At 38.3% G+C, this 26,819-nt stretch overlaps 1 protein-coding gene across 2 annotated transcripts in view; it reads left to right on the top strand.

Moving 5' to 3' along the window:
- Positions 1-1,182: 1,182 nt before the first annotated feature.
- The window catches only part of AP3D1 (adaptor related protein complex 3 subunit delta 1), a 55,981-nt gene continuing 30,344 nt past the window's right edge, over positions 1,183-26,819 (top strand). For both annotated transcript variants that reach the window (XM_032210179.1, XM_032210093.1), the window contains exons 1-7: positions 1,183-1,616; positions 15,853-15,948; positions 18,313-18,393; positions 18,967-19,047; positions 20,533-20,640; positions 22,586-22,715; positions 24,629-24,768. In XM_032210179.1, coding sequence (XP_032066070.1) covers positions 1,521-1,616; positions 15,853-15,948; positions 18,313-18,393; positions 18,967-19,047; positions 20,533-20,640; positions 22,586-22,715; positions 24,629-24,768 — 732 coding nt within the window. In that variant the 5' untranslated portion in view covers positions 1,183-1,520. The remainder of the gene's footprint in view (positions 1,617-15,852; positions 15,949-18,312; positions 18,394-18,966; positions 19,048-20,532; positions 20,641-22,585; positions 22,716-24,628; positions 24,769-26,819) is intronic.

Here is a 26,819-nt window from a genome sequence, read left to right as displayed (position 1 = left end):
CACACTTTCGGCGCGATTTCGACATCGTGGTTTTCTCACCGTGGTTTTATTGGTGCGCATTTGTCGTGCGCGCATTTGTTGGTGAACCGCCCACAGAATCGCCAAAAGTCATACATGACTGAATGGATAATATTAAGAACTGAAGTGATAAAGTCTATCCTCTCTGATAACTACCTTCAGTGGATACTTACTTTTCCTGAAGTATACCAGCTAATAATATTTTACTTTAAGAATTGGTATTATGCTTTTTTCCTCCATTTGCAGTGTTAGTAAAATTGAAGAGTCATATTAAGTAAGTGAAACTGTTAAAACGTTTGAATGAAAAGCAGGATAGAATATATTAAAATGTAACTACAATAATTTATATTTCACTTTTTCTCTAGGTAAAACAAATCAAATGTCTGAATTCAGAAATTAAATCATAAAATGCATAAAAACAAAGCAATACTCTAAAACGAAAGGAAAACAGATTAAGCAAAATAGTAATAGCAGTCAGCCCAAGAACACAAAATACCCAACCTTGATATAGCTAAGTGATATGATGTACAATGTCAGCATATGAAGCCGATTTATAATTCAGTATCAGAATAGTGGGTTAACTGAATGCCAAAGTTAATACAAACATGCTTCCAATTTTAATCTTGTTTTCTAAATTAATGGTAGCAAAAATATTCCTAAATCACTGTCGAGAATAAAAGCAAATATGGATTTGAGCTTTAGCCGTTAATTAGATTTTTTTATTCCTATTCTAGAAATCCAGAAAGGTAAACAGACTAAACTATGGTTGTCACTGAACCACGAAACTTATCATAGGAATTGATTTCATAAACATGTTAGACTTGAGTGGTTTGTAGTTCAGTACGACAGCCACCATCATGCAGCTATAGCGGGATATCCCTATCAGTCTCTTGTAGTAATGTCGAATAAGCTAAAAAAATGTTTAAGAGGTTTTTGGCGTGCTTCTGTAGTCATGGCTTTCGCACTTAGGCGTGGGAGAATAAGAAGCCAGCTCAGTTGACGCGTGGACTCAAACGGCCCAATGAGCAAAGCTAGTGATACAGAGACGGAGGGAGCAAAGGAGAGAGCGGCAGACGGATGTGACGTTGGTTCACTAACATCATTAACTTACTCTATGGACCAACCATAAATTTCACACAGTTCCTGTATAGTGCTATAAACTTGAACGCACAAGGCGGTCGTGATGCTGGGACGGGAGGCTGGCCTGGAGGATAGGAGGTGTGGCCTGCGTTCACTCAGCTGACTGTCCGCCATTTTGTCCGCCGCTCCGGCTTTTACCTCAGAAAAAGCGCCGGTGGGGCGGGAGGCAAAGAAAAGGGGAAGGGGAGCAGGCGGGCAAAGCGGCGACGCTCTTTCCAGCCCACGGGATGTGACCCGCCGCCGACCTGCCTTTCTCTGCCTGATTCCTGACTCCTGTGGCGTGTCTTCCTTTCTAAGCGGAACGCTGCCTTCTTTTTCATTTAGTTTGGCTTCTCCCGCTCCGTCGGCTCTCCCTCTCCACGATGGCGTTGAAGATGGTGAAGGGGAGCATCGACCGCATGTTTGACAAGAACCTGCAGGATCTGGTGCGGGGCATCCGCAACCATAAGGAGGATGAGGTGAGCAGGAGGAGGCTGGCAGCCTAACCAAAGGCGCGGGGGGGGGGGCAGACGTGAAGGGTGGGCTAGGCCATCATGTAAGCGATAGCGCATCCCTCTTCAGCATCTGTCAGATTTTAAGTCACAAGTTCCCCCAACCTGATAATCCAGATGTGTTAGATTGCCAGTTCCCCCAGCCTCAGCCAGTAGCTGCATGCCAGCTGGATGTCATGCGAATTGAAGCACGGGGCTTCTGCAAGGAGCCAAATTAAGGACAAAGCTGATTTAAGAATTGGGTGCACTTGTTGCTGTTTCTCCTACCCCGTCTATACGCCGCCTTCTCCTTTCCCTTCTTTCTGTCTGTGTGTGTTGTTTTTTTTGCATATGGAATTTGTACCCTTTGTTTCCCTCCGGGAACACCAAATGTGGGGAGTGGCTCAATCAAAGAACTTGCTCTCTCAGATCTATTTTGTCCCTCAGGATAAGAAGATATGATTTCTTCTTCTTTTTTTAGACATCTTAGGTTTTTCTCACCTTCCATCTTTGTTTCTAATCTTAGTTAAGGAAGCAAAGAGAAGAGTTGCACAAGATTTCTTTATTAGTATAATAGTGAAAGAAGGTCTGTCTTTGGACCTTATGCTTGAATTTTATTATTCCTCTCCCTTTGATTCTGATAAATGTATCTTTTACATTAAAACCCTGGAACAGGAACTGTGCTGTATTATATCACTGATTTTTTCAGTGAACCTTTCTGGTAAAAGAAAGGTAAAATATGTTTTATGATAAATAGTGGTCTTACAATTTCAATGTATTGACATTATTCAGCTTCCATAACTAGTTGGTAATATTGTCATCATATGAACATTTCATTAAAAACCTTTCATTTGGGCCAATCACAGTCTCTGGGCCAAGCCTACTCGAGTGTGGTTGTTGTGAGGATAAAATTGGAAAACAGTCCTGCATTTCTGAAAGGGGATGGGGGATAAATTTCATAAATAAAAATGTAATTTTTAAAAGGCTATCTATAGTAACTAGAAAGATAAATTTGGACAGGTTTTCTGTGTTGCATCTCAGTGACTTTGTCGTAATGCTGTGGTAATTTTTTTTATGAACATCATTGTGTAATTAATAATAACATAATTATATATGTGGATCTAGTCAAGTACTCACTAGACTAATATGCTTTGTGGTCTTACAGTTGATTAAACCCCTGCCTTCAGTAACAAAAGTCAGCAAAACACATTGACCAAACAAAAAATCTGAAGATCTTTATCGCTGACATATAATTTGTTTACTTCACATTTACTCAGTAAAGTAGACTAGTGTTGCAAACTCTTCTTCCACAAAGAACTGAAAGTAGCATACATAGCACTTCTGCAATTTTCCTAACAGTTCCTCTGTGGGATAAGGGTGGACTTGGATCTCCCTAGTTCAAAACACTTTACTAAATCATTCAAACATTCAAGAATAAACATCTTTATTCTGCTTGAATATGCCACTGTATTATTTATCTTGTCTTTCAACAGTCCTGTGACAGGCCACTATATCCTCATCTTACCTAAGATGATGGGTTGAATTCTTGCAAATGAATACAGTAGATTCCCTAGTCCCCCAAGAATATTGCCAGTATCTAATAGTCATAACACATGACTACTAGTGCAACTTTTTTGCTTATATGCTTTTAAAGAGAAGTAACATTGTAAATACATGTGTGGTAAGGCTAAATAAGTATGGTTATATTGGCTGTGTTTGCATGCCACAGCTACTAAAAACTAGCCAGCCACATTTTAGCCTGTTGTGTTGAATAAACCTATCCTCTGTGGCTAATTTATGGTTCAGTGTATTGAATGAACTCAGAAAATTACCTAAACCGTGGTTTAGTTCATTATAAGCATGCTCTGGAAACACAGCCATTGAAGGTGTGTGGAAACAGGGTTTGAGGCTCAGAGAAGTAGCTTTTCTAAGGCAGCCTGATAAGTCTACAGTAAATCTATCCAATCAACAAAGCTGGTTCATTGTTGAATTTCCTATATTGAGAACAGTCAAGAAAGGAGATATCTTACCTTCATGCTTAATTTTTTTTGGTGGGGAGGCTGCTTGGAAATATGAATCCATTTTATCACTGTAACTAACTAATCTCTGGCAACAATCTTCTATATTCCCTTAGCCACAATTACACAACCACCATCTCAAGATAATACTGGAATAGCTTTTTTAACTTATTCCTCAAGATAAAGATTGAAATCATTTGTTGAATGTGCTAAAAGAAGAGCGTAGCAACTAGTGGTTGCTATATGGCCTGAAAACTGACCTTTGTAGCCCTGATATGCTACTTCAATTAAAATTATTAAAATTTCACAGCATGATTTTTTGCCTTCATAATATGGCTTTCTACTCTTTCCTGACAGAAAATATAGGAACATAAGTAAGCATATAGTGGGCCATTTTTTTTAAAAAAAAAACTTCTAACATGGGAGGCAGTGGAGAATGACTCCACTGTTACATGCTCTCTTTATTTCATCATCCCAGTCCATTGTGGTTTTAATCCTTCCCAAAATTGTTAATTGCTGCCCTGGCCACCCGATCTATTTTATGTCTCAGGTACTAAATTTAAAATGGTTAAGCAAGCCATGGTTTACTATGGAACAGGTTACTATCTCAGGACTCAGATAGAAATAAGGAAAATGTAGTTCATGCAGTTACAACATCTTTGTTTTGCAATTATCCAGTATTTATATTAGATTTGTTTCTTCCTTTTCTTTAGAAGCATATTATATAGCATTCCTATCTATTTCCTACCTCTATCAAAAAAGTTTATTCATTTCCATTTTACAAAATGTATATGGGCATTTGCAAGAAGAAGCTTTAACAAAGCTATTTCAAGTGGGGTTTTTTTTGCAAAGCTTGCATCTTTGAAATGTTTTCTATGTATCTATTGCACAAAATAAATTTAAGGAATGTAGCGCTTACTACATTGTATTAGTTTCCCAGCTGCCCTTGGATGAGAAACTATTTGTACTTTGTTTTGTAATGACTCCTAATATATTCAGATAAGCCTACCCCCTAAAAAGAGGAAATGTCTGAGCCTTATATCCTTCACAACATGAACATTTAGTCTTTTGATGCAATTATAAATAATAATTTATCATAATTAGCCAAGTTTTCCTTTGTTCATCTACCCCTCTCTCATTTACCACAAGCATGTGAAAACATTAGATATAAATGTATGTATGAAATCAAAACTATAGTGGTTATGGTTCTAAGTTGTCATTAAGCAGGTCACCATGTGATTGCACCCAATTTTTTCAGTAATGCCCTTTTTTCAGTAATTGTAAAAAAACAACCCATTTTAGCCAATGGGTGTTTTTTGTCAGAAATGAGAAGTAAATGCAAAAATTTGCAGTCATATGACCATTTGTTAAATGCCCAAAATGTGATCACGTGACCACAGGCAGCATGGCTGTAGGAATTTTGAAACTTCATCATACGTAACTTTGGGGAGGCCTGTCATAACTTTGGTTGTTAAGTGTCCAGTCATAAGTCAAGGATTAGTGTTTTTAACCTTGTTTACTTTATTTTAGCCTTCCACATTAGTATTTGAAGTTTTTGATTATGTGCAATTAAGTCACTGTCAACTGCTAGCAACCACATAGATTTTCTCCATTATCAGGTGGCTTTCAGATCTTCTAACTCTAATATTTAAATATAGGGGGTTTTTTTCGTTGTTCAGACAAAATTACACAGTAGCATTTTTAAAAATAAAATTCTTGTGAAGAATTAATCTTACCATATCCCATTCAAGCTACTTTTTTTTTAATTCAGTAAGAAAATCATAGGAAATTACCACAAATTACTAGAGGTAGTCCTTGACTTTTGACAGTTCAAAGTTACATCAACACTGAAAAAAGTGACTTATGACAATTTTTCACACTTACAACTGTTGCAGCATCCCTACAGTCACTTGAATAAAATTTGGATGCTTGACAACTGATTCACATGATGGAAGATTGCAGTATCCCAGGGTCATGTGATCACTTTTTATGTCCTGATAAGCAGTTAGTGAAAAAGCCAGATTTACTTAACAACCGTGACTAACTTAACAACTGCAATGATTCACTTAATAACTGTGGCAAAAGTCATAAAATGAGGCAAAATTCATTTAACAAATGTTCCGTTTAGCAACAGAAATTTTGGCTTCATTTATGTCATAAATTGAGGACTATCAGTGTAAAAAAGCTAAGGTATTGATTATATGAGAGAGGGCTTGGCTTTTGATGGCTGTCTCTCTCATAGTTTGTGGGTAAGTTGTTTACTTGGACTTACTTGGACTTAATCTTCGTAAATGTCAACGTCCATAAGGCAGTGACCGTTGCATTGTGAAGGCCAGGGGCAGGATGTCACGGATTACAGCACGCCATTGATTCCGATTTAGGGCAGCTTGTTGGGCATCGGTTATCGAGAAATGGAGTGGTTGAAGATCGTGAGCCACTTGGGATATCCACGTTTTCTTTGGGGCATTTCGTGCGATTTTCCACCCATCCGGTCGCAGCGAGTTAATCGATCGGTAAGGTAATCGGCTATTGTCCATACGGCAAACATGTCCAAACCATCTAAGTCGTTGTCTTCTTAGGTAAAGTTCGATTGTAGTTTGGTTTTTACACAGCTGCAATACCGTTCCGTTTTTCCATCGGTCCCATAGAGTTATGTGCAGAATTTTGCGCAGGCATCTTAGCTGGAATCGTTCTAATAGGTTCAGGTCGCTTTTAAGTAAAGTCCACGATTCCGATTCGAAAGTTGTTTACCCATAGTAAAACTAGTGTTATCACCCACACATTCATTCACAGTAAGTGTGAATGTTTATGTATTGGGGAGGTCTTGCTTTGAAGCATTGGAAATGGTTTTCATGCTGGTTGTATGATTCTTTTGTGTTTTATTGTGTCCTTCTAAGCCATCCAGCTTTGTTGTAGATTTTTATTTATTTTTACTTTATTATTATATTTATTTGCCCCTTTCCTCATTTCTCCATGAGGCTATGGGCAGTTTACAACAGCAAACATCAAATTATAAAAAATGTTACTATGACAATTGAAAAATAATGGAATAATAAAAATAAATAATGGGAGTACAACAATTTGAATTAAAACTAGGGTCCCCAACCACTGGGCTAAGGACCAGTACCAATCTATGGCCTGTTAGAAACCAGGCCGCACAGCTGGAGGTAAGTGGCAGGAGAGTGAGTGAAACCAAAACCATCCTCTCCCTCCCCCCAAAGTCTGAAAAATGGTCTTCCAGGGAATCAGTCCCTGGTGCCAAAAAGGTTGGGGGCCATTGAATTAAAAGATTGGTCTGGAGGGAGAAGGATGCACAGGAGGGAGATGGGGTCAGTGGTTAGGCCAATAGCCACCCTCAGTATGCTACTCCCCCATTGGTTCCCCAGGCCAACTGGCAGAACCAAGCCTTCAGGCTCTTATGAGAAGGACAGAAGGTTGTGGGCAAACCACAGTTGTGCGGGCAGGATGTTTTAGAATATTTAGAGTATTGCATAAGTGGCCCAGTCTTTTTCAATAAATAAATACTTATCTCTAAGCATGGACTGCACCTTGTGCAGACTAGATTACAGTTAAGATTTATATTTGTGGGTTGCTGTGTGTTTAAACATGACAGTCAATTGAAAAAATGAAAATGAAAGCTTCTGGTTTCTTCACACACCCTATAGTAGTGGGAATAATGCATTATGGGTTCTGAGCATAGTCATGCAGTTTATAGCTAATGTAGACAGCGCATAGATTTGTAAATAATTATGCACTCAGTTAACTATGGTGAGTAAGAATAAGAAGCTTATTTTTGTTCCTTTAATTTCTTGTTGTGAGATTCTGTGCAAATTAAACATATCAACTGGATATGTTGAGATCAGTTTAATTGTTAACAATTATAGAAGTAATTCAGAAATAAAAGAAAATGCATTCAGGTCATTAATGTGCAATAGTATTTATGTCTTTTCCCAGCTGGTATTAAAATTGTGGATTACAACCTCTGGCAATATCATAAAACAGATTTTAACAGATTAATAGAACTGGAAGGGACCTTGTAGGTTTTCTAGTCCAACCCAACCCCACCCCTGACCAAGCGGGAGAGATAACTAGTAGGCTTTACATTAGATTCAGTGAAATTATTTCTGAGTAGATGTGTTTGATCAAGTATGTTTTTCTGTTTAAGACTTTTTTTAGTTTATTGTAAAGTTTTATTTTTTATTTATTAAATTTATATGCCATCCATCTCACTGTTACAGTGACTCTTTCTATAAAGTTCAATTTAGCAGGCTCCTTTGACCATGTTGGATATTTACTGATAGGAATTTGTGGTTGTGTAAGATTTGCAGAAACTTTTAGCACAGAAATCTGTTTTTTATGGCATTGTCATGTGGCTCCATGTTTATCACATGAGGCATTTTCAAAAATGTGACACTGCAGACTTGTATGCTTCATTTGGGATTAGAATGAAATGGTAGACATATGTACAAGATTCACTGATTGATTTAGAATTGCCATGGGAAATTTGGGAGAGAAAGTGATGTAATTGTGCACAGAGAGCTTTTAACGACTGTAAGTGTGTTTCATGGTGCGACATCTGCTATCTATTTCTTGCTACGTGCTTTTATATAATATAGCTTGATTCTTTGAAGGAGACAGTTGTTACTAGATTATCCCGGTTCACCGACAAAAGGGCGAACGACAAAACCGCGCCCGACTAAACCGCGTCACTGACGTCATCAACAGGGCGACAACAGCACGGAGACAGAAGCATGCTGTAAACCCTAAACCTAAACTTAAACCCTAACCCTTAACCTAACCCTAAACCTAACCCTAAACCTAACCCTTACCTTAAGTTGAATCGGCTTTCTTTCAACACGCTATTTAAAGCGCCCTTCTTTCTCCGCGCTGGCTGTTGTCGCCGCGTTGATGACGTCAGCGACGCGGTTTAGTCGGGCGCAGTTTTGTCGGGCGCCCTTTTGACGGGTCACGGATTATCCCCATATTGAAACTGTTAGAAAGAGTTTATTAACAGCATCTGTATCCAAATGAAGTTATGTAGAACAGAAAGTTGCTGATTTTCTGATCCCACAAATATGCCATGGAGCAAAAAGGAGGATTAGGTTTAATATATAGCCTTAGGACTTTGAATGTTAAATAAATTAAAATGAAATAAATTAATAAATTAAAAGCTCTTTTATGTCAAAGTTGCTTATGAATGAAAGTTTACCTTTCACATTTCCCCTGGATGTTTATGCTGAAAGTTTATGAAACTTTGATTGACAACTAAAAGTGGCAGTTCAATTCATTCCTGGAAGTATAAATAAGAATTTATCAATTCCAAAAGTGAGAATTTTATGAAGAATTCAGCACACTGGGAAAAAAAATTCTTTCATTTTTAATGTTCTAAATCTTATGATACCGAAGACTTCATACTTTAGACCAGGGGTGTCAAACTTTATTTCATTGAGGGCCACATCAGGGTTGTGTTTGACCTGGGGGAGGGGGTGAGTGGGGTCAGGAGGGGCATGGCCAGCTCAATGTCACTCATGTAAAGGGTGCCAGTGCTCTGCCAGAGAAAACAGGTTCCCGAGCTGTGTTTTTGTATGTGACGGTCTCCTGCAACCGGCCCTCCTGAGCTCAGTTTTTGCTAGCAGAGGCACTGTGGGCCGGTCCCTCGCTGTTCCAGATCTAAGCACCCAGCGGGCCTTGAGTTTGACACCCCTACTTTAGACTGAGTGACTCAAAAAAATATTAAACTGTGAGCCCTTTGAGGAAGACCAAGTCATGGTTAAGCCTGGAACTCTATTTATATATGCCATTTTAACTGAATCTTAAAATTCTGACTGAGTTTTCTCTTTCCCGACTTCCTTTTGTACTACTAAATTAGGAAGGAGACAGTTTGAACTCATTAATTTTTTTCTGTTTCCCAGGCTTAAGGCATATTTTTCTAATTGTGGTCTCCTCACTCAGCATGAACACACTGCATAAGGTAGTATTTTTATGCTGATTGGATTCTCATGTGGCTCTTAGACTCCAGAAATATTACTACCATTGGATGGCATTGTGCTTGCATATGATGTGACCATTTTGTCAGAATGGTGTCACATAAAGAATTAAGAACTGAACATGCTTTAAAATTTACTCAGGAAAAGTGCTTTGGACCTCGTATAAGTTCAAGAGCCTCCTGTTATTCATTAAAATAACTTGACTTTTTAAACAATGACTTCCCTAGAAGCCTGGGGGTGCAGGGGTGGGAACTAACCTTTTGAGCATGCATGCCAGTGCATCAAGAAATATGTTACAGTTACAAAATCCATTCTTCAAAACAAGATCCATTCTTCAAAAATATCAAGCCAAAAGGCATGCATGAGAAATGTGAATTTTGATTCTTTTGTTTGCCTTGATATTCCAAGAAAGTTGACTTCTCACCATATCACATCTAGCAGTTACATTTTAATAAGTCTAATTCTCCAAGGACTTCTGCTGTCTAATTTTTCTAATTATCATATAGGTGATGAGCATAGCACATTTCCTTGCTCTGTGTTTTGCAAAAAGAAATGCAGATTGGAAATTTATACCATCCTAATTGTTCTAGAAAAAATATTTGGTATGGGAAAGATTGATGAAAATCTACAGTGGAAGTGGGAGAGTAAAACTGTGCTTTCTTCTCCAAGCCTAAGAATTAGAGATGGGTGAACCTTTTTATATTTATCGTCCCATTTTTAATGGATTCTTCTAGCAATCATCTTTGGCCTCTGAGAACAATTACTGGAATTACAGTGAAAAAAGTATCTGTATCTTAGCTCATACTGTCTTTATCAGGATGGTGAATAATTTATTAAGCTAGCAGAAGTTGGCTATTCAGATGGCTTCTCTTATTCTCTTCCCCTCCACTTTGTTTTTTTTAAACAATTTTTTTTGAACAAACACAAACGGACAGAACAAAAAACATAAAAACATCTTCCATTACAAATTATAGAAAGTGTGTCAGTTGGTTACAAAATTTCTGTGCATCCCTTCCATAGTCATCACTTGCAATACATATCAAATCACATATTTTTAAATTTTATATATATATATATACATACATACATACATACATACATACATACATACATACATATATATATATATATATATATATATATATATAATTGTACCTCAGCCTTCATTTGACTATAGTTGCTTTTACATCCTTTTATATGAAATATTTTAAATCTACAGTAAAATTATATAATGGGATTCCATTAGATCTTCCTAAAAACATCCAATAATTTACATCTTTATAACATGTTCTAAATAAAAATTAATTATATTTATTAACAAAGCTTTTAAACCTCCTCTCATAGTTTCCATTTGTAATTTATATAAAATTTCATATTGTCAAGCTAATATATATATGCATTATTATCATTATTAATCATTTATTTGACTAACTATTATCACTTCATTTTATACATAATACTCTAAATTTAACTAAATTTAACAATTTTTATTATACACTTTCATTACATCAACCTGTATCTTTCCAGTAATAGTGCAGTCTTATGTCTTTTGCCATTTGTAGCATTAGTATTCTGATTACTTTCTTAATAAGTCTTGTATGGACTTCTCTTCGCAAGTTGTTGTTCATTTCGTATCTCATGAAAACTCAAAACCCTCAATCTGCTCCTTCCATCAGCTGGATCAATCAGGGACTTTGTGGTGTCCCTGAGATCATCAGGATGTACTCTTCACTATCACCATCTCTGCGGGATGGTTTAGGTCCAAATGGACCGTCCAGCGGCAGAAATATTAACTGCGATCTTGGAGCTCCCAGATCGCACGTCATGTTGTCGTGACGTCAACTCCTCCTGTCTTCCCCTCCACTTTCATTCCCCTTCCCAACCTGACTATTTCCCAACTTTTTTAAGGCTCTTAAACCTCCCTTCCCTGCCCCACAATGACATTCAGTTCTCTCCTTCTCTAGGATTTAATGTGGTTTGCCAGAATTAAGTTTTGATCTAATGCCAAGTGGCTGCCTAGCTTTAGGCCATTGTTTCAGTTAATGTACATGCTTTGACCTTCAGTAAACAGAAAAGGGTGTAAATTGCTTTGGTGATGCCGTGCCTGAAATACATATATCTTATATGTTTTAGATTAATGTTTCTGTAGCTGCCATGAGTTGCTATTGCCCAGCTGATTAATATGCACTGCAAAATATGCAGGAATATATTCCACAGTGGCCCAATTGCAGTTCAGAATGACTCTTGGTTTAAGTGTGTTAAAAATCACACTTGACCTTCAGCAGCTTCAGATGGGAGAACAAAGTGTGATGGTGAGGGGGAGAAGGCAGATCTTTCTTCTTGCTAATGCTATTCCTCCTCCATATAGTGTTCTCAGGATACTTTATATTTTCATTGAAAACCTCCAAGTCTCCATGGCTATCATTCCAGCCTAGCAAGAACCTTTCTGATAAGGAAAGGACACTACCTTTAAGATACTGTGTCCTGAACATTATTGATCATTATTTCAGTCATAATATTTGGATGTTTTCCTGAGCACACATTATACTATAGTCTCCCCAGAATGCATAGCATTCTCAATGCTCATAGAAGAGAGCCAGTTTGGTGTAGTGTTTAAGACATCAGGCTAGAAACCAGGAGACTGTATGTTATAGTCCTGCTTTGGACACAAAGGCAGCTGGGTAACTGAACCAATCACTCATTCTGAACCCTAGGAAAAAGACAGAGGCAAGTCACTTCTGAAAATCTTGCCAAGAAAATTGCAGGGCCTAGTCCAGGTGGTCACCAGGAGTCCAGCCTGACTCAAAAACATAGACAAGTATGGCGAGAGAAAATTTAAATTTGCTACCAGAATTAGTCTCTGCTTTTGAAAAAGCCGAAATATATAGATACATATGTGTGCATGCTTTTCAGATATAGCTATCACAGATCATTTATTGAGATCTATATATGTAACCTTTGCAGACAAGGCTGGCAATAAGAAGGATTAAAAATTTTTATGTATAGTACTTCCCTACTACTAGCACCCCCTCAGCTACTCAAATTGTTGCTCCATATTCCATTGCAAAAAAGATCCATGGCCTTAAATTCCAATACTGTAAGTCCTGTAAATTCAGTGTAATTTACTGCAAGTCCCTAGACCATTCCTGTCTTTTTGGTGTCAGAATCCTTGCTGTTTTTTTGCGGGGGGGGGGGCAGCAGCCTTTGGTTTATTGTCAGAACTACACATGTAGAGCTCAAGCTAACTATTACGTTCTGCCTATAATACAAGAAATCTCCTTGTTCTGGCAGCCCACTCTTGGGAACAATTAAATAAGTCTTCAAGGAACTGGAAGGAAGGGATCAGTCCTAACCCTTTTGCTGGTTGTGCAGTGACTAGCTCCATGCTTGACCCCTTCTCCCTGCCAAACTGAGTATTTCCCAATGCTTACATAAATATCAGTTTGGTTTTGCTCAGTTTTTGTTTTACTGTTGAGATTCAGAGGTGAAGTTTTTTTCACTTGTGGGTTTGCTGTCAACAGGTTGAACTACCTATTGTTATCCACACATTTTGCTGAGGCTTTCAGAATGGCACATTTTGTAAGAGCAAGAGCTGCAGTTTTCTTGGGAAGTATAAGAACTGTTCAGACTGATCTGGAGAATTAGATATGCAAGCGATGGACTCTATAGCATCTGTATGCGTCTGCTTGGACATAGCCATCAAATATTTACTGTGAAGAATTATATACTAAAGGATCTGTTGCATACTGAACAAGGAGTTCTCTCAGCATCTCATATTCCAGGTGGAATTGTGAAATTTGAGTCTTTTTGCTTGTTTCAAAATTTGAAAGCAATGGAGTATGACCAGCAGTAGCTCAAATCAGCATCCGTGGAATTATCTTTTTTATATCCCAGGAATTAACATGGCAAGAAAGTAGTCCAGTCATTCTGTAAAGTCATCCAGAGAATTTAATGATTAAGCAAGGACATGAACCATGTTGTGTTTCATCTATGCAATTAGCAAAGGTTCTGAAGGCCATGAACTGAGACTCACATAGAGCTATCCAATCTGAGCCTATTCTGAGCAAAGAGGTGTTTGCATTCAGATGTTTGTACCGTAATTAAAGCCTTTGATTGGCATATTACAGATAGTTCTCAATTTACGAATACATTTGAGCCCAACATTTTTGTTGCTAAGTGAGACTTAAGACAGTTGAGTTTTGCTGTGACCTTTCTTGCCACAGTTGTTAAGTGAATCACTGCAGTTGTTAAGTTAGTAAGGGTTGTTAAGTGATCTGGCTTCCCCATTGACTTTGTTTGTCTGCAGGTCGCAAAAGGTGACCACATGACTCCGGGACACTTCAACTGTCATAAATGAGTCAGTTGCCAAGTGTCTGAATTTTGGTCATGTGATGCTGCAATGAAAAATGGTCATAAATCTTTTTTTTCAGTGTCATTGTAAATGAATTATGAATTATTGTAAATCGAGGACTACCTGTCACTTGAAACATGACATTGAAATTTAGTTGAATTTCCAGTTGCACATTCTTAAAAGTAATCATTTCCAAATATGTCCTCAGAAAGTAAGAATTCCTCCTCTGCCCTAACTCTCCCCTAACATAGGAGAATTTTGCACACATTTCCATGTGAATCATTGCTCTGGTCATTTTATCAAGGCTGAGTAAATTCAGTTACTTTTATTGAAGCACAGAGATGACGCTGCATGTTGCATCTTTGTGCGGTTCCCTGGTCTGACCTTCTGAGAGTCAAGTATGAAAGGCCATTCATTCCTCCATATTTTTTTCCTAATTCCAGAACAGTTTACAAAGATGAATTCTAGTTGGACTATTTGTCTGATATAATATTATCTATTTTAACAGGCGATAGTCCCCCAAAATATGCTAGAGAAGGGGCTTCTGTCTTTCTACCTGAGCTGTTTCACCACTTGAACCTATGACTGTCTGCATTCAGAGCGGATGCTTTAGAACAGAGCTGTGTACTCTTTCCTGATTTTTGAAAAATTCCATCTTAAATTTATGTTACTTGACTTTGAATTCTTACTGAGGGTTGCAGAGCTTCTGTTTCTCTATCTGGCCCTTTCACCAATCACTTCACGTGCCTCAGTGAGTTGATAGGATAAAATCCTGTGACTAAAAGCATTTTCCAAGAAGCAAATGATGGAAGAGTCCATAGTGTTGGGTGCGGCTGGAAGAAATCTGAAACCATTGGGCAGAATCAGATAACAGTACAGAAGGATTAACTGCAAGTTTGCACAATCCTCCCAATATTCTGCAAGCCTGAGATGAAGTATTGGAAAAGAGCTGTCAACAATCGGAAGCTCCACAATTGCTCCTTCAATGCTTCTTAATTTCAGTTCCAAATACTTTAGTCAGTTGTGAAGAAGGGTTGAGATTTGTTTAGCATTTAAAATTGATGTGCATTTTTTTAACTGCATGTTAACACAAATTTATTCATGTATTCCTCAGATAATTTCATGGCAAAGGTAGGTTTTTAATGAAGCCAGAGCCTACTACAACTACCTGTAATATACTACAGGTAGTTCTCAGTTTACAAGCATAATTGGGAATAGGAACTTAACATTACAGTCATAAAATGAAAAAAAAATCACATGACTGCACTAACTTGTAATGTCCAGCAGCTAGTTGTAATTATTAAGCAAATCATGTACGATTGTTGTGCAACATTACATGATTGTAACTTGCAGCTTCCTGCTGGCTTCCCCATTAATTTTGCTTATTGAAAGCCATTAGAGAAAGTCATAATTGTCAATCACATGACTTCAGGACTTCCCGAATGCTCATTGGTTGCCAAGCTCTTGAATCATCACGTGACCATAGGAACCCTGTGATGGCCACAACTTTGAGGGCAGGTCATAAAAGCTTCTTTGTTTAGTGTCATCATAACTTTAAAAACAATCAGTGATGAGACATCGCTAAGTGAGGACTTTTTGTAGATCTTGTCTTTCCCATTCTGCTAAGACTATTAGACTAGATCATGATTTGACATAGCAGCCTCCTAGTTTTGACTGCCTTCTTCCATTCCAGCTCTTAAAGACAGTCAGTCCTTCTGCATTTCAGCATAGAAATTGTTACCTGCGTCCTTAGGGCAGATAAACTTAATATTTGTGAATTGTTTTACAGCTATTGGTAATTTGGGTACTTCTGGCTTCACAAAATCCTATTTATAACCAATGACTTCACTTTTCTTTTTCTTTTCCAGGCAAAGTACATCTCTCAATGCATTGATGAGATCAAACAAGAACTGAAGCAGGATAATATTGCTGTGAAAGCAAATGCTGTTTGCAAGCTCACCTATGTGAGTATTTTCTTCATTTAGAATGTCCTAAGATAGAATATTGAATGTTCCAGAACTGTTCATTGATATATTAATAGCATTTTATTTCTTGGAAGATCTGGTAAAGGATGTGATCGCTTTGTGGTTTTGAGCTTGCCTTCCTATATGTGTGTGCCTTTGAAAATCATTTGGAAGCTGCACTGGTACAGCACATAGCAGTACAAGCAGTGATGGGTAGCCATGCTGTGCCCGTATTCTGTGAGCTGCACTAGTTGCCAATTGACTTCCTGGTGCAATTCAAAGTTAAGGTTGTTATCTTTAATACTCTAAATGGCATAGGGCCTATTTATTTAAGGGATCGCCTATCTCCTGTGGTTAATGCCCGTCCTATAAGATCGGGCAGAGTTGGCTTTCTCTGGGAACCTGTCAATTAAGAGTCTTCAGACTGGCTAGGTTAAAGCTGTATAAGTAACTAGGTTTGACTGGTCTGATGAAATGTGTTGGGTGGGCCCAACTCCTTTAATCATTTCTCCTTCAATCATTTTAAAAATACAGGTTGGCAGCAACTTTTGAAAGGCCTCTAAGGCAGAAATGTTATGTTGGCCATATGATTTGATTTATAATAATTGGATTGTTTTAGTCTGGACTGCCTATAGGGTTGTATGTTTTTAATGTTTTTTTATTATTTTTAATTTGCATTGGTAAGCAGCCCAGCCTATGGAAGTGGGCAGCTATAATAAATTTCAAGTGATAATATGCAGGCACTTAATTTAAAAGCTTATGTTTTATATTGATTGTGGTGGTCTTTGCTGTTTTGGTATTGCTTTTGGTTATAAATATATTGTACGACACCCTTCAACTGTAAGTATCATTATGCAAAGAACAAAAAGAATAAGAAATATAGCAAAAGAAACTAATGGAATGAAGAATGAAAATAAAAAAAGTAATCACTAGCACCATCATATATCTCTCTCCATACTTTGCCATTGTTGCAAACTCTCCTTGTTTCTACCACATTGGCATATATTGGCTTTGATAAGTAGTTTTCAAATTATAATTACAGTTGGGACCAGAATTTCCATCACCTAAGCAAGGCAGTCAAAAAGTGTGACATCACATGACTCCATCGCTTAGCAACAGCAATCCTTGCATTCCCAGTTCCTGTCATTAAGTGAAGATTGTGGGTTGTTAGGCAAGCTCCTACTCACAACTTTCTTTATACAAGACAGTGACTTCATTATCATAAAATCAGCAGAAGCTGGCTGTAATATATACAAATTTGTCCTTTTTTCAGATAATACTGTTGCAATAAACTACTTTTCTACTAGTATTTGCATGTCTTAAAATTAGTAAGTTGTTCCATCTGCTAAGTCAGAATTCCCCAATGTTTCCAGCTTTGTGGACTGATTGGGGGAAGGAAAGGGGATGGTTTCGCGTGAGCAGCCGGCAAACATGCACATGTGTCCAAGCCCATTTGCACGAGCGGAGTACACAGGGACCTGCTGCTCATGCAAATTGAGCACACACGCTCACCTGCTGCTCGCGCAAGTGAGGATGTGCGTGCACCAGCCATTTTCGCAGCCCAGTTGCAAACACAGCCCACTAGTGGGTCATGGCCCACAGGTTGGGGACCCCTGTACTAAAGTACATAAACTCACCTTTTTAGTCTAGACTTTTTTCTATGTGTATAAAAATAGTTGGCTCTGTAGTTTGTTTCCAGTTTTCATATCAACATGTTCTGTTACCTGTGAATTCCTGTTTTCATATGAACCACAACAATATAGATTATACTAATTCATTTTTGGCATACATTTTCATCCTTTCATTCATAGACACACCTTCATTTTGTTTTATAAATACATATGTATTAATGAATAATAAATAATACATGTATTAATCCACTCCACTTTATAAGCTCAGACTCAGGTTCCCAACCAGGTAACACTTCTAGTTTTCATTTATTCATTAATTGATATTTTTACAACATATTCCTCTTTTATTGCAACTTAGAATTCTTCATATGTCATAGTTGTCAGCTAATGAGCTCTTAAATATTGACCATCGTCCCAGCTGAGTTAGCTACAAAGACATTATTGAACACTTTTAGCACATCTTGGTGAGTATGCCAGAAGGACAACCAAAGCACAGCTTTATTCAGGATGTTCTTTCAGTGCTCTATGCAAACTAAGTTTCTGATGTAGAGGCTGTCTTGCAAGCCAAAATATGGGGCCCATAACTCAACAATCAGAAAGTATTCCTATATAGACTCAGGTTAAAATATTCAGGCAAATATTTTATACATTGAAATGTATTTGTAACTTTGATTTATCCTTTGTTTTGAGATTAATGCCTTATTTCTCCTCCCACATCCCATCTCCTTAATAGTTGCAGATGCTGGGCTATGATATCAGTTGGGCAGCATTCAACATCATTGAAGTAATGAGTGCATCCAAGTTCACTTTTAAAGTAAGTGGAAATTGGAGTGTTAAAAACCATCAAGAATTGCTGTTATTGATGACTTTAAATTATGTGCAGAATGACCTTGTCAAAGCTGGGACCATAACAGTTTGTGTATCTCTTTTAAAAAAAAATGTAAAAGGGAACTAAGTTCTGTTCAGTAAAAGTTATTATACAATCTTGTTTTGTGTCAACAAAATAATATTTAGTTTGCAAAATTCTGATATTGCTAGTCAGTAAGATGTGCAAGGCATTGAAGCTGTGCAGGGCATTGAACCCTCATCATTGCTAGATGCCTTCTTTTGGGTCCCTCTCTGATTTTGTAATTTTGATATTGCCCATATATTTAAATACACTTTTACAGTTAGATCTTGAAAGTTAAATACTACATCCAGAACTATTTCTGTATTTCTTCCCTGACATTTTATATGTATTAAGTTATAGTTTATTGAGAGCCCCAACTGTTGCCCTAATGCAATTCTTTTGCACCACCTCTATATTTTACTTGGACTCCTTGTTTCTCAGATGATGGTCACAACTCTATTGAGTCTTAGATAGTGATTACTTTTATTCATTTTGCAGAGGATTGGATATTTGGCTGCCTCTCAGTGTTTTCATGAAGGAACAGATGTTATAATGCTGACAACTAACCAGATCCGAAAGGTAAATTCCCCAAAAGAGACTTGCATCACCTATATTATACCTATGTCAACTGTATTATACTTATGCTGAACTGTAGTCAACAAAGCACTTTAAAAGCAGACAGAATACACTTTGTCTTTATTTTCAATATTTTTTTTACTTTATTTTCAATGTAATAGCATTGAAAACAACTGAAGTCCTTTAAAAAAAGACACACTGTTTATCTGCATGAATGCAATGACAGTAGAAATGAGGAATACTGTAGTTCAGGAGTGTCAAACTGGCAGCCTGAAGGCCACACCCACCCCAGCTCTGCGAAGGGAAAAAACATTGTGAAACATCACGTGAAAGCAAGTTGACACGGTGAGCTCGACACCCGTGCTGTAGTTGAAAAGTCCAATCTTCACTGCCTCTAACTTCTTCTCAGAAATCAGAGCACCAAGAAGGGTCTCCAAAGATGACCTCAGTAAGCAAACAGATTCATCTGAGGGAACAGTCACCAAGAAGAGTTTCTGTATATTTAAAATGGTGAACGGTTAAGGGAACTAACAAAGAGCAGCCTTAGGAGTGACACAATGGCTGTCTTCCAATACATGAGGACTGTCACCGAGAAGAGAGGGTTGATTTACTCTTCCAAACACTTGAGAGTAGGATAAGGAGGAGTGGGTGGAATCTCATGAAAGAAAAATCCAGCCTGGAACTCAGGAGACGTTTCCTAACAGTGAGAACAATCAGTGAAACATCACCGGAGACTTTCAAGAAAAGATTCACAACTATATGTCTAGGATGGTATAAGGCATGGATGTCAAACTCAAAGCCCGGGGGCCGCATTCACTCTGCAGGGTACTTAGATCTGGCCAGTGGGGCTGCCCTGGAAACCGCCCCATGGTGCTTCTGCCATCAAAAATGGAGCTTGGGAGGGCTACATGTGGCCCTCCTGAGCTCCATTTTTGATGGCAGAAGGTTGCAGGAGGCCATGGCAGCTGAAAACAGAGTTTGGGAGCCCATTTTTGCAGGCAGAGTGCTCTGCCGCCAAGGCGCCCCTGACATGAGTTACGTTGAGCTGGTCATGCCCACCCTGGCCACGCCTATCCTGGCCCCCAGAGGTCAAACACAGTGATGTTTCACTGATGCGGTCCTCAGTGAAGGGTGTTTGACCCCCACCAGTATAAGGTCTCCTGCCTTGGGCAGGTGGTTGGATTAGACAACTTCCAAAATTCTTTCCACCTGGATGATTCTGTTCCACTCTATTCTCTTCTTCTTCTAATAATTTTAATTCTAATAATTATAATTATTTCTATTTCTAGCCAAAAAGAGTTTTTATAGATGATACATTGGAGAGTGATGATACCTTAGTGATTGACATTTTCAAAAGTATATGTGATTGACAGTGAATTTTGAATGTGAATATTAAATCTGTGGCATACATCCAAAAATTTAAAAAAAAAATTTTTCTCATTCACCTGTCCCCTCTCTTCCTCCCACTTTCCTACCTTACTGTTCTAGGACCTGAGTAGCCCCAATCAGTATGATACTGGAGTTGCGCTAACGGGTTTGTCTTGTTTTGTGACTCCCGATCTTGCTAGAGATTTGGCAAACGACATCATGACTCTGGTGAGTAGCTGGAGAGCGGCTGTCCACACTAACTGCCATTGTTCACTCTGAGCAAAGCTCAAATGAGGAAGAAATGTTTTCAAAGCAAATGAATATCAACAGCAGCTGACTATAGGAGCAGTGGAGACACATTTTGTGGCCAAGTCACATGCAGTGAAATGTTGCAGAAAACAATGGTTACAGTCACAAATCTTTATTGACTTGTTTTTAAAATGCCCTTAGTTGAATTTGATTCCTAGTGACTGTAGCACCATGTATATAGAGCTTTTGGGCTACAGTACAGACATTATGCTATTCTTTGGGGAATTTTTTTAAGTCTTTCCAGTATAGACCCTAGCCCTGTGATGGCAAACCTTTAGCACATGTGCCACAAGTCAGCTGGTGTTCAGGTCTCTGTCGCACATGCACGCAGGAGCCGCACGCACAGGTGCAGGGGGTAAGGTGCATGCACGGGGGCTGTGCGCATGTTCCATTTGGGGGGTTCAGATGCATGCACGTGCTTTGGGCACTCAGTCCAGAAAAGGTTAGGCATCACTGCCCTTGCCCTAGGATTTTCTGTTTTTCTCCTGTCCAAGTACTAATCAAGTCCAAACCTATTGAGTGTTTTGAGATTGTTTGAGATGAACTGAGTAAGAAAATAGATTTCTGGTGCTTAATTCTCCCATTCTTTGATATCTAAATTTTAAACCTGCAGAGCAGACGTTCCTAAACCTTATGCCATTACATCTCCCTTTACTGTAATCTTAATGTACACACTTCCTATAAAAATCCAAACATCAAAATTAACACAAATTAACAATGAAAATAATACAATGGAACTTTTATTTTTAATAAAGACATAAAAAATAAAAAAGGTTCTTCATGTCTCTCTTACGTTCTGTCTACATTTCCCTAAGAGGGGAATGCCCCACAATTTGGGAAACCCTGATGTGAATAAATACCCAGAAGTCAATAAATGGGAAATTTTCAAGATTTCATAGGATTAATTCAATTATTAATGGGATTCCAGTCTAGTTTCCCATGACACAAATTGATTTTTTTTCAAAGGCAATCAAACTTTATTCAAATGTTATTTGAATATTAATTAACATCCATTAATTAAACATAGTTTTATTTAAATGTGTTACCTTTTTAGTTACAAACAGGAATTCCTAACATTACCTTTTTTCTTCAAATGTCTTTCTTGGCAGAAATATTACATTTGGATTGTTTAAAATTATCAATGTATTTATGCTTAGGGTAACAAATTGTTAGTCCCAAAGTCAGAGCAAACTATCTTGTCAGTAGTTCTTTGGACAGGTGGCATTGTGTTCTTTTCCTTTCATTCTGCCTTCCCCAAAGGAACTTTCAGAGAAAGTGTTTGCTAAAACCTATGGTCAGACAGGCCTCCTACTTGTGCATGGTACATGCACAGTATATGTGCATTGAGTTAGATTCTGAGGCTTAATATGCTGCAAACCTAATTAGGAAGCTTTTCCTCAAATATTATTAAAAGCTATGAAAATCCACAGATTTTACCATTTTTTTCTGAAAATAACACAGGGAATTTTTTTCTTTTGATCTTCCCTTATTTTCTGGGAGGCCTTATTTTTTAGGTGCAGGAGGTAGCGAGCGTGGTCACCTCATGGCTGCTGCTGTGTTGCATGTGCTCAAAAGCCCAACTGGGCTTATTATCCGGGGAGGTCTTATTTTCTACCCTTATTTTCAAGGGTAGGTGTAATAAACTTCTCACTTTAGGCTATCTAACTGATAACAAATAGGTATATGTTACTGCTTGATAACATCATGACAAATTTCATGGCTTGAAATCACATCGAAATGGATGTCTCTTCCTTCTTGCAACAGGGGGAAAAAAAACTCTGAATTTTTTGTGCCAGGAGTGATTAAATGGAGTCTTGATTTAATTGCTGTGAAAATATGTGTCAAAAGCTTTTTCTCTCTGCAGATGTCTCACACAAAGCCTTACATCAGGAAGAAGGCAGTGTTAATCATGTATAAAGTGTTTTTGAAATATCCCGAATCCCTTCGGCCTGCATTCCCCCGCCTTAAGGAGAAACTGGAAGACCCAGATCCTGGTTAGTGATCCAGAAGATTCTAAGCGGTTTGGGACTCTTGACCTGGGAAGAAGGTGTACATTTAAATAAGTCTGAATAAGGTCTTTTGCAGTAAAGAGATGTTACTTGTATACCAGATTGTTGGTTTTTTTTGTACTGGGGATGCTATAACATTCTAGGACCAAAATAAACAGCTTTGCACGCCATTTATTTACGCATATGCACAGGGTGTTTGTGAAGTGCAAAAGAAAATGTAGGACAGATTAACTCATCAAGCTCTCAAAGCTTTATCTTGCTTCCCAAAAATAGTTTATTAGGATCATTGCTGGAGCTAAATTATGCTGATTAGCACAGCTGTTATATACCACAGCAGCTTTGTACCTTGCTGTATGTCCCTATTTCCCTTATTGAACGGCTGTGAAAGACAAAATAGTCTTGACAAGTAGAAAGTTTTGATGTGGGGATATGGATTAAATGATTTTTTTATTAAATGTAGAACGTGAGAAGCCTTTTCTCTCAGATCAGAATTTGCTGCTTCTTTAAAACAGTCTGTTATTGGAATGGAAGGGGATTGTTCTACTTTCTACTCCAAGGACCACCTAATGTTCTACTTTTCTGCCTTCTAACTTAATACTATCCACTCCATGCTTTTTTCTAAGCAGAAACTCAGTGTTACCATCCCCCTGGTTACCTCCTTCCCTATTTTACACTCTGTCCTTACAGCGTGGGGCTAACTCACTTTTTCCCGAACTTAGTGCTCTCAAGCTCTACGGCAAGGGTGTCAAACTCACGTCATCAGGCATCGTCATGTGATGTATTGGGACTTTTTCCCCCTTCGCTAAACCGGGGGTGGGCATGGCCAACGCGTGAAGCATTCAGCCCACAGGCCACAACCTTGACAGCCCTGTTCTAGGGCATGCTGATCTTCTAGTTCAGTGCATCTGGAAGACCATGCTTTGCCAGTTTAAACAGTAGCCTAGTGGGAATGAGGAGATGGTTTTCAAGTTTCAACCGTATGTTGTGAGCATGCCTGTATTTCAAATACTGTACAGTTAGAAATCTCCTTTCACGTGTCATTGGAACATTCTTGTGGGGCAAGAATCGGATGGAGTTTTCTACCTCCAAATCCCTCTTACCGTATATACTCGAGTATAGGCCGACCCGAATATAAGCCGAGGCACCTAATTTTACCACAAAAAACTTGAAAAGTTATTGACTCGAGTATAAGCCTAGGGTGGGAAATGCAGCAGCTACCGGTAAATTTCAAAAATAAAAATAGATACCAATAATGTTTTTGAATATTTATTTCAAAGAAAAACAGTAAACTAGCGGTGTATTCAATGAAATACTTCACTCACCTCATGATGCTGATGTCCCGCTGTGATGATGATGTCCCGTGCAGCCGCGGGAGCGATGTCCCGCCTCCTATGACACACGGCACAGTGATTCCTATCATTGGATCACTGTACCAGAGGAGGTGGGACATCGCTATGTGGCTGCTTGCCATAACAAGGAGGAGGTGGGACATCGTTGCAGAGCGGCAGGAGGGGGAGGAAGGGGAATCGTAAGACAGCCCTGCATTACATTAGAACGTGAGGAGGGGGGATGGTGTGGTGCGCGCTGCGCGGCAAACTGACACAGAGGGAGGGGAAACTCACAGGGGCACTGGGCCATTCACGAGTGTCACCCAGCGGCATGGCCCCGCCCCTTTTTCTCCTCCATTTCGGGCAAATTTTTCACTGACTCGAGTATAAGCCGAGACGGCTTTTTTCAGCCCAAAAAGTGGGCTGAAAAACTAGGCTTATACTCGAGTATATACAGTAAGTTGTTTTACGTGGATTATTGATTAAGGAAAAAAGTGTTGCTGTGGTTGCTGTTTACGAGCCCCACAGTCCCTCTTACTAAGCTGTTCCGCCTTCTTTTTTTTTCTCCAGGTGTCCAATCAGCTGCTGTGAATGTTATATGTGAGCTAGCCAGACGCAATCCAAAGAATTATCTTTCTCTTGCTCCACTCTTTTTTAAACTGATGACGTCATCCACCAACAACTGGGTCCTCATTAAAATTATAAAATTGGCAAGTATTAGCAGGTCCTGGCAGCTGGTGTCTCTTATCAGTATATGTGGTGTGAAAAACACAACCCTGTCACTTCAGAGGTGTAGCAGCTGACACAAGCTGATGTGGAGAAACTCAGCAGACTGTAAAACTGGCTTTGGAGGTGAATTATTAATTTTCAGGCAAGGACTAGTAGAAATCTGCCAGGCGGATAAAAAAAACAGATTGAAAACAAGAATGAGCAAAAAAGATTCTGCTTGCTAGCAATTCCATTACTGGTTGCTTTTAACTTCTCGTCCTTATTTCCAAAAGCCGTCATAGTTACAAAAAAACAAATTATGAATTAAACAGGATTGATTTGCATAATCAGTAATACATGGACTTGAGTCTATTGATCATATACAGATAGTCTATTTTCCCAAGTACCAAAAGTCAAGAAACAATGGGTGGAAACTAACCAAGGAGAGAAGCAACCTAGAACTAAGGAGAAATTTCCTAATAGTGAGAGCAATCAATCAATGGAATAGCTTGCCTCCATCACCGGAGGCTTTCAAAAAGAGATTGGACAACTATTTGTCTGAAATAGTATAGGTCGTCTGTTCAAGAAGGAGGTTGGACTAGAAGACCTGCGAGATATTTATTTATATGTGTCTGTGGGAGAATGAAGGAAATATTTTTTAAATAATAGATGTTGACCTTTATGCTGCCAGTGTGAACGTTCTGAAGCTATATTTTTGGTCATTGTAGAATAGCCAAAATGAAGGTATCTGCAATTCTATACTCTCTGGTGTGTGTGTGTGTGTGTGTGTGTGTGTGTGTGTGTGTGTTATTTGTTTGTTTGTGTTTGGAAGGATAGGATTAAGAAGTTTGGGTACCTAATTTCTAAGAATGGCTGAAGGAGGTGCAGATGATTAAAGCAAAAAAAAATATTATTATTTTAGAAAAAAATGGTCTTTAACTTTAGAAAACTGTAGTACAGATAATATTTTCCCTTTTGATCTCTATATAATACAGTGTAACAGAACACTAAACTCAAGACTGAAATTTTCATAAAATTTGCTACATAATTTATAGGAAGGGAATGGGAACGGAATAACACTTCAGCACTTCAGACAAATGGTTATCCAATCTCTTCTTAAAAACTTCCAGTGTTGGATCATTCACAACTTCTGGAGGCAAGTTGTTCCACTGATTAATTGTTCTAACTGTGAGAAAAAAATTTCTTAGTTCAAAGTTGCTTCTCTCCTTGATTAGTTTCCACCCATTGCTTCTTGTCCTGCCCTCAGGTGCTTTGGAGAATAGCTGGATTTCCTCCTCCTCTTTTTCTTCGTCTTCTTTTGAAAGGGTGCTATGCATTGGGGGGGAATAAAACAATTATTTGTTTATTAATCATTAATAACCAGCTGGAACTTCTGTATTTGAACATAAGTATCTATCAGTTGCTACTGAGCCATTGTTGGTTGGGGTTTTGCTTATACGTCCTTGTTGTGGGCTTATCTGAGGCATTTTTCTGATAAGAAAGATAAGATAATGGATTGACTGATATTTCTTATAATCTAGCAGAATTCTGGAATCCTCCTTTGTTTTCTGCAACCACTGTTTAAGGTCAACGACTGGTTTTTAACTCCAAACAATTTTTTTAGCCTGCTAAGTATCTCGCTGGTCTCCACAGAGTGGTATGCTGATCAGATCAAATCCAGCCTTCCTTTCTAAATTATGCAACCAGAGGCCAGTGGAAAGCCAACAGACAAGAGATGACTGTAATATAACTCTTCTCTTTCTGAGCAAATGCATAGAGAGGAATCCTGCTAGTGATGGTGGAAATAATGTAATTATTGTGACAAACAGCTGGTTTGTTTTCATTACTATCCACAAGACCCATATTGATGTTGTTCCTACACAATACTAAACATTAGTTATACTAAACAATTCATAGGCTTACATATCACACTAATCCACAACCAAGCAAATTATTTTATGGCTAAGATTAGACTTAAGCACTGTGCCAATTCATTTACTGACAGTTTGAATTTGCCTAATAGTGTAGTTTTCTGAAGCAGTTCAGGTCTGTT

Source organism: Thamnophis elegans, chromosome 1, assembly GCF_009769535.1.
Source record: "Thamnophis elegans isolate rThaEle1 chromosome 1, rThaEle1.pri, whole genome shotgun sequence".
NCBI classification, from domain to species: domain Eukaryota; kingdom Metazoa; phylum Chordata; class Lepidosauria; order Squamata; family Colubridae; genus Thamnophis; species Thamnophis elegans.
This window is presented reverse-complemented; position numbering and strand designations above follow the sequence as displayed.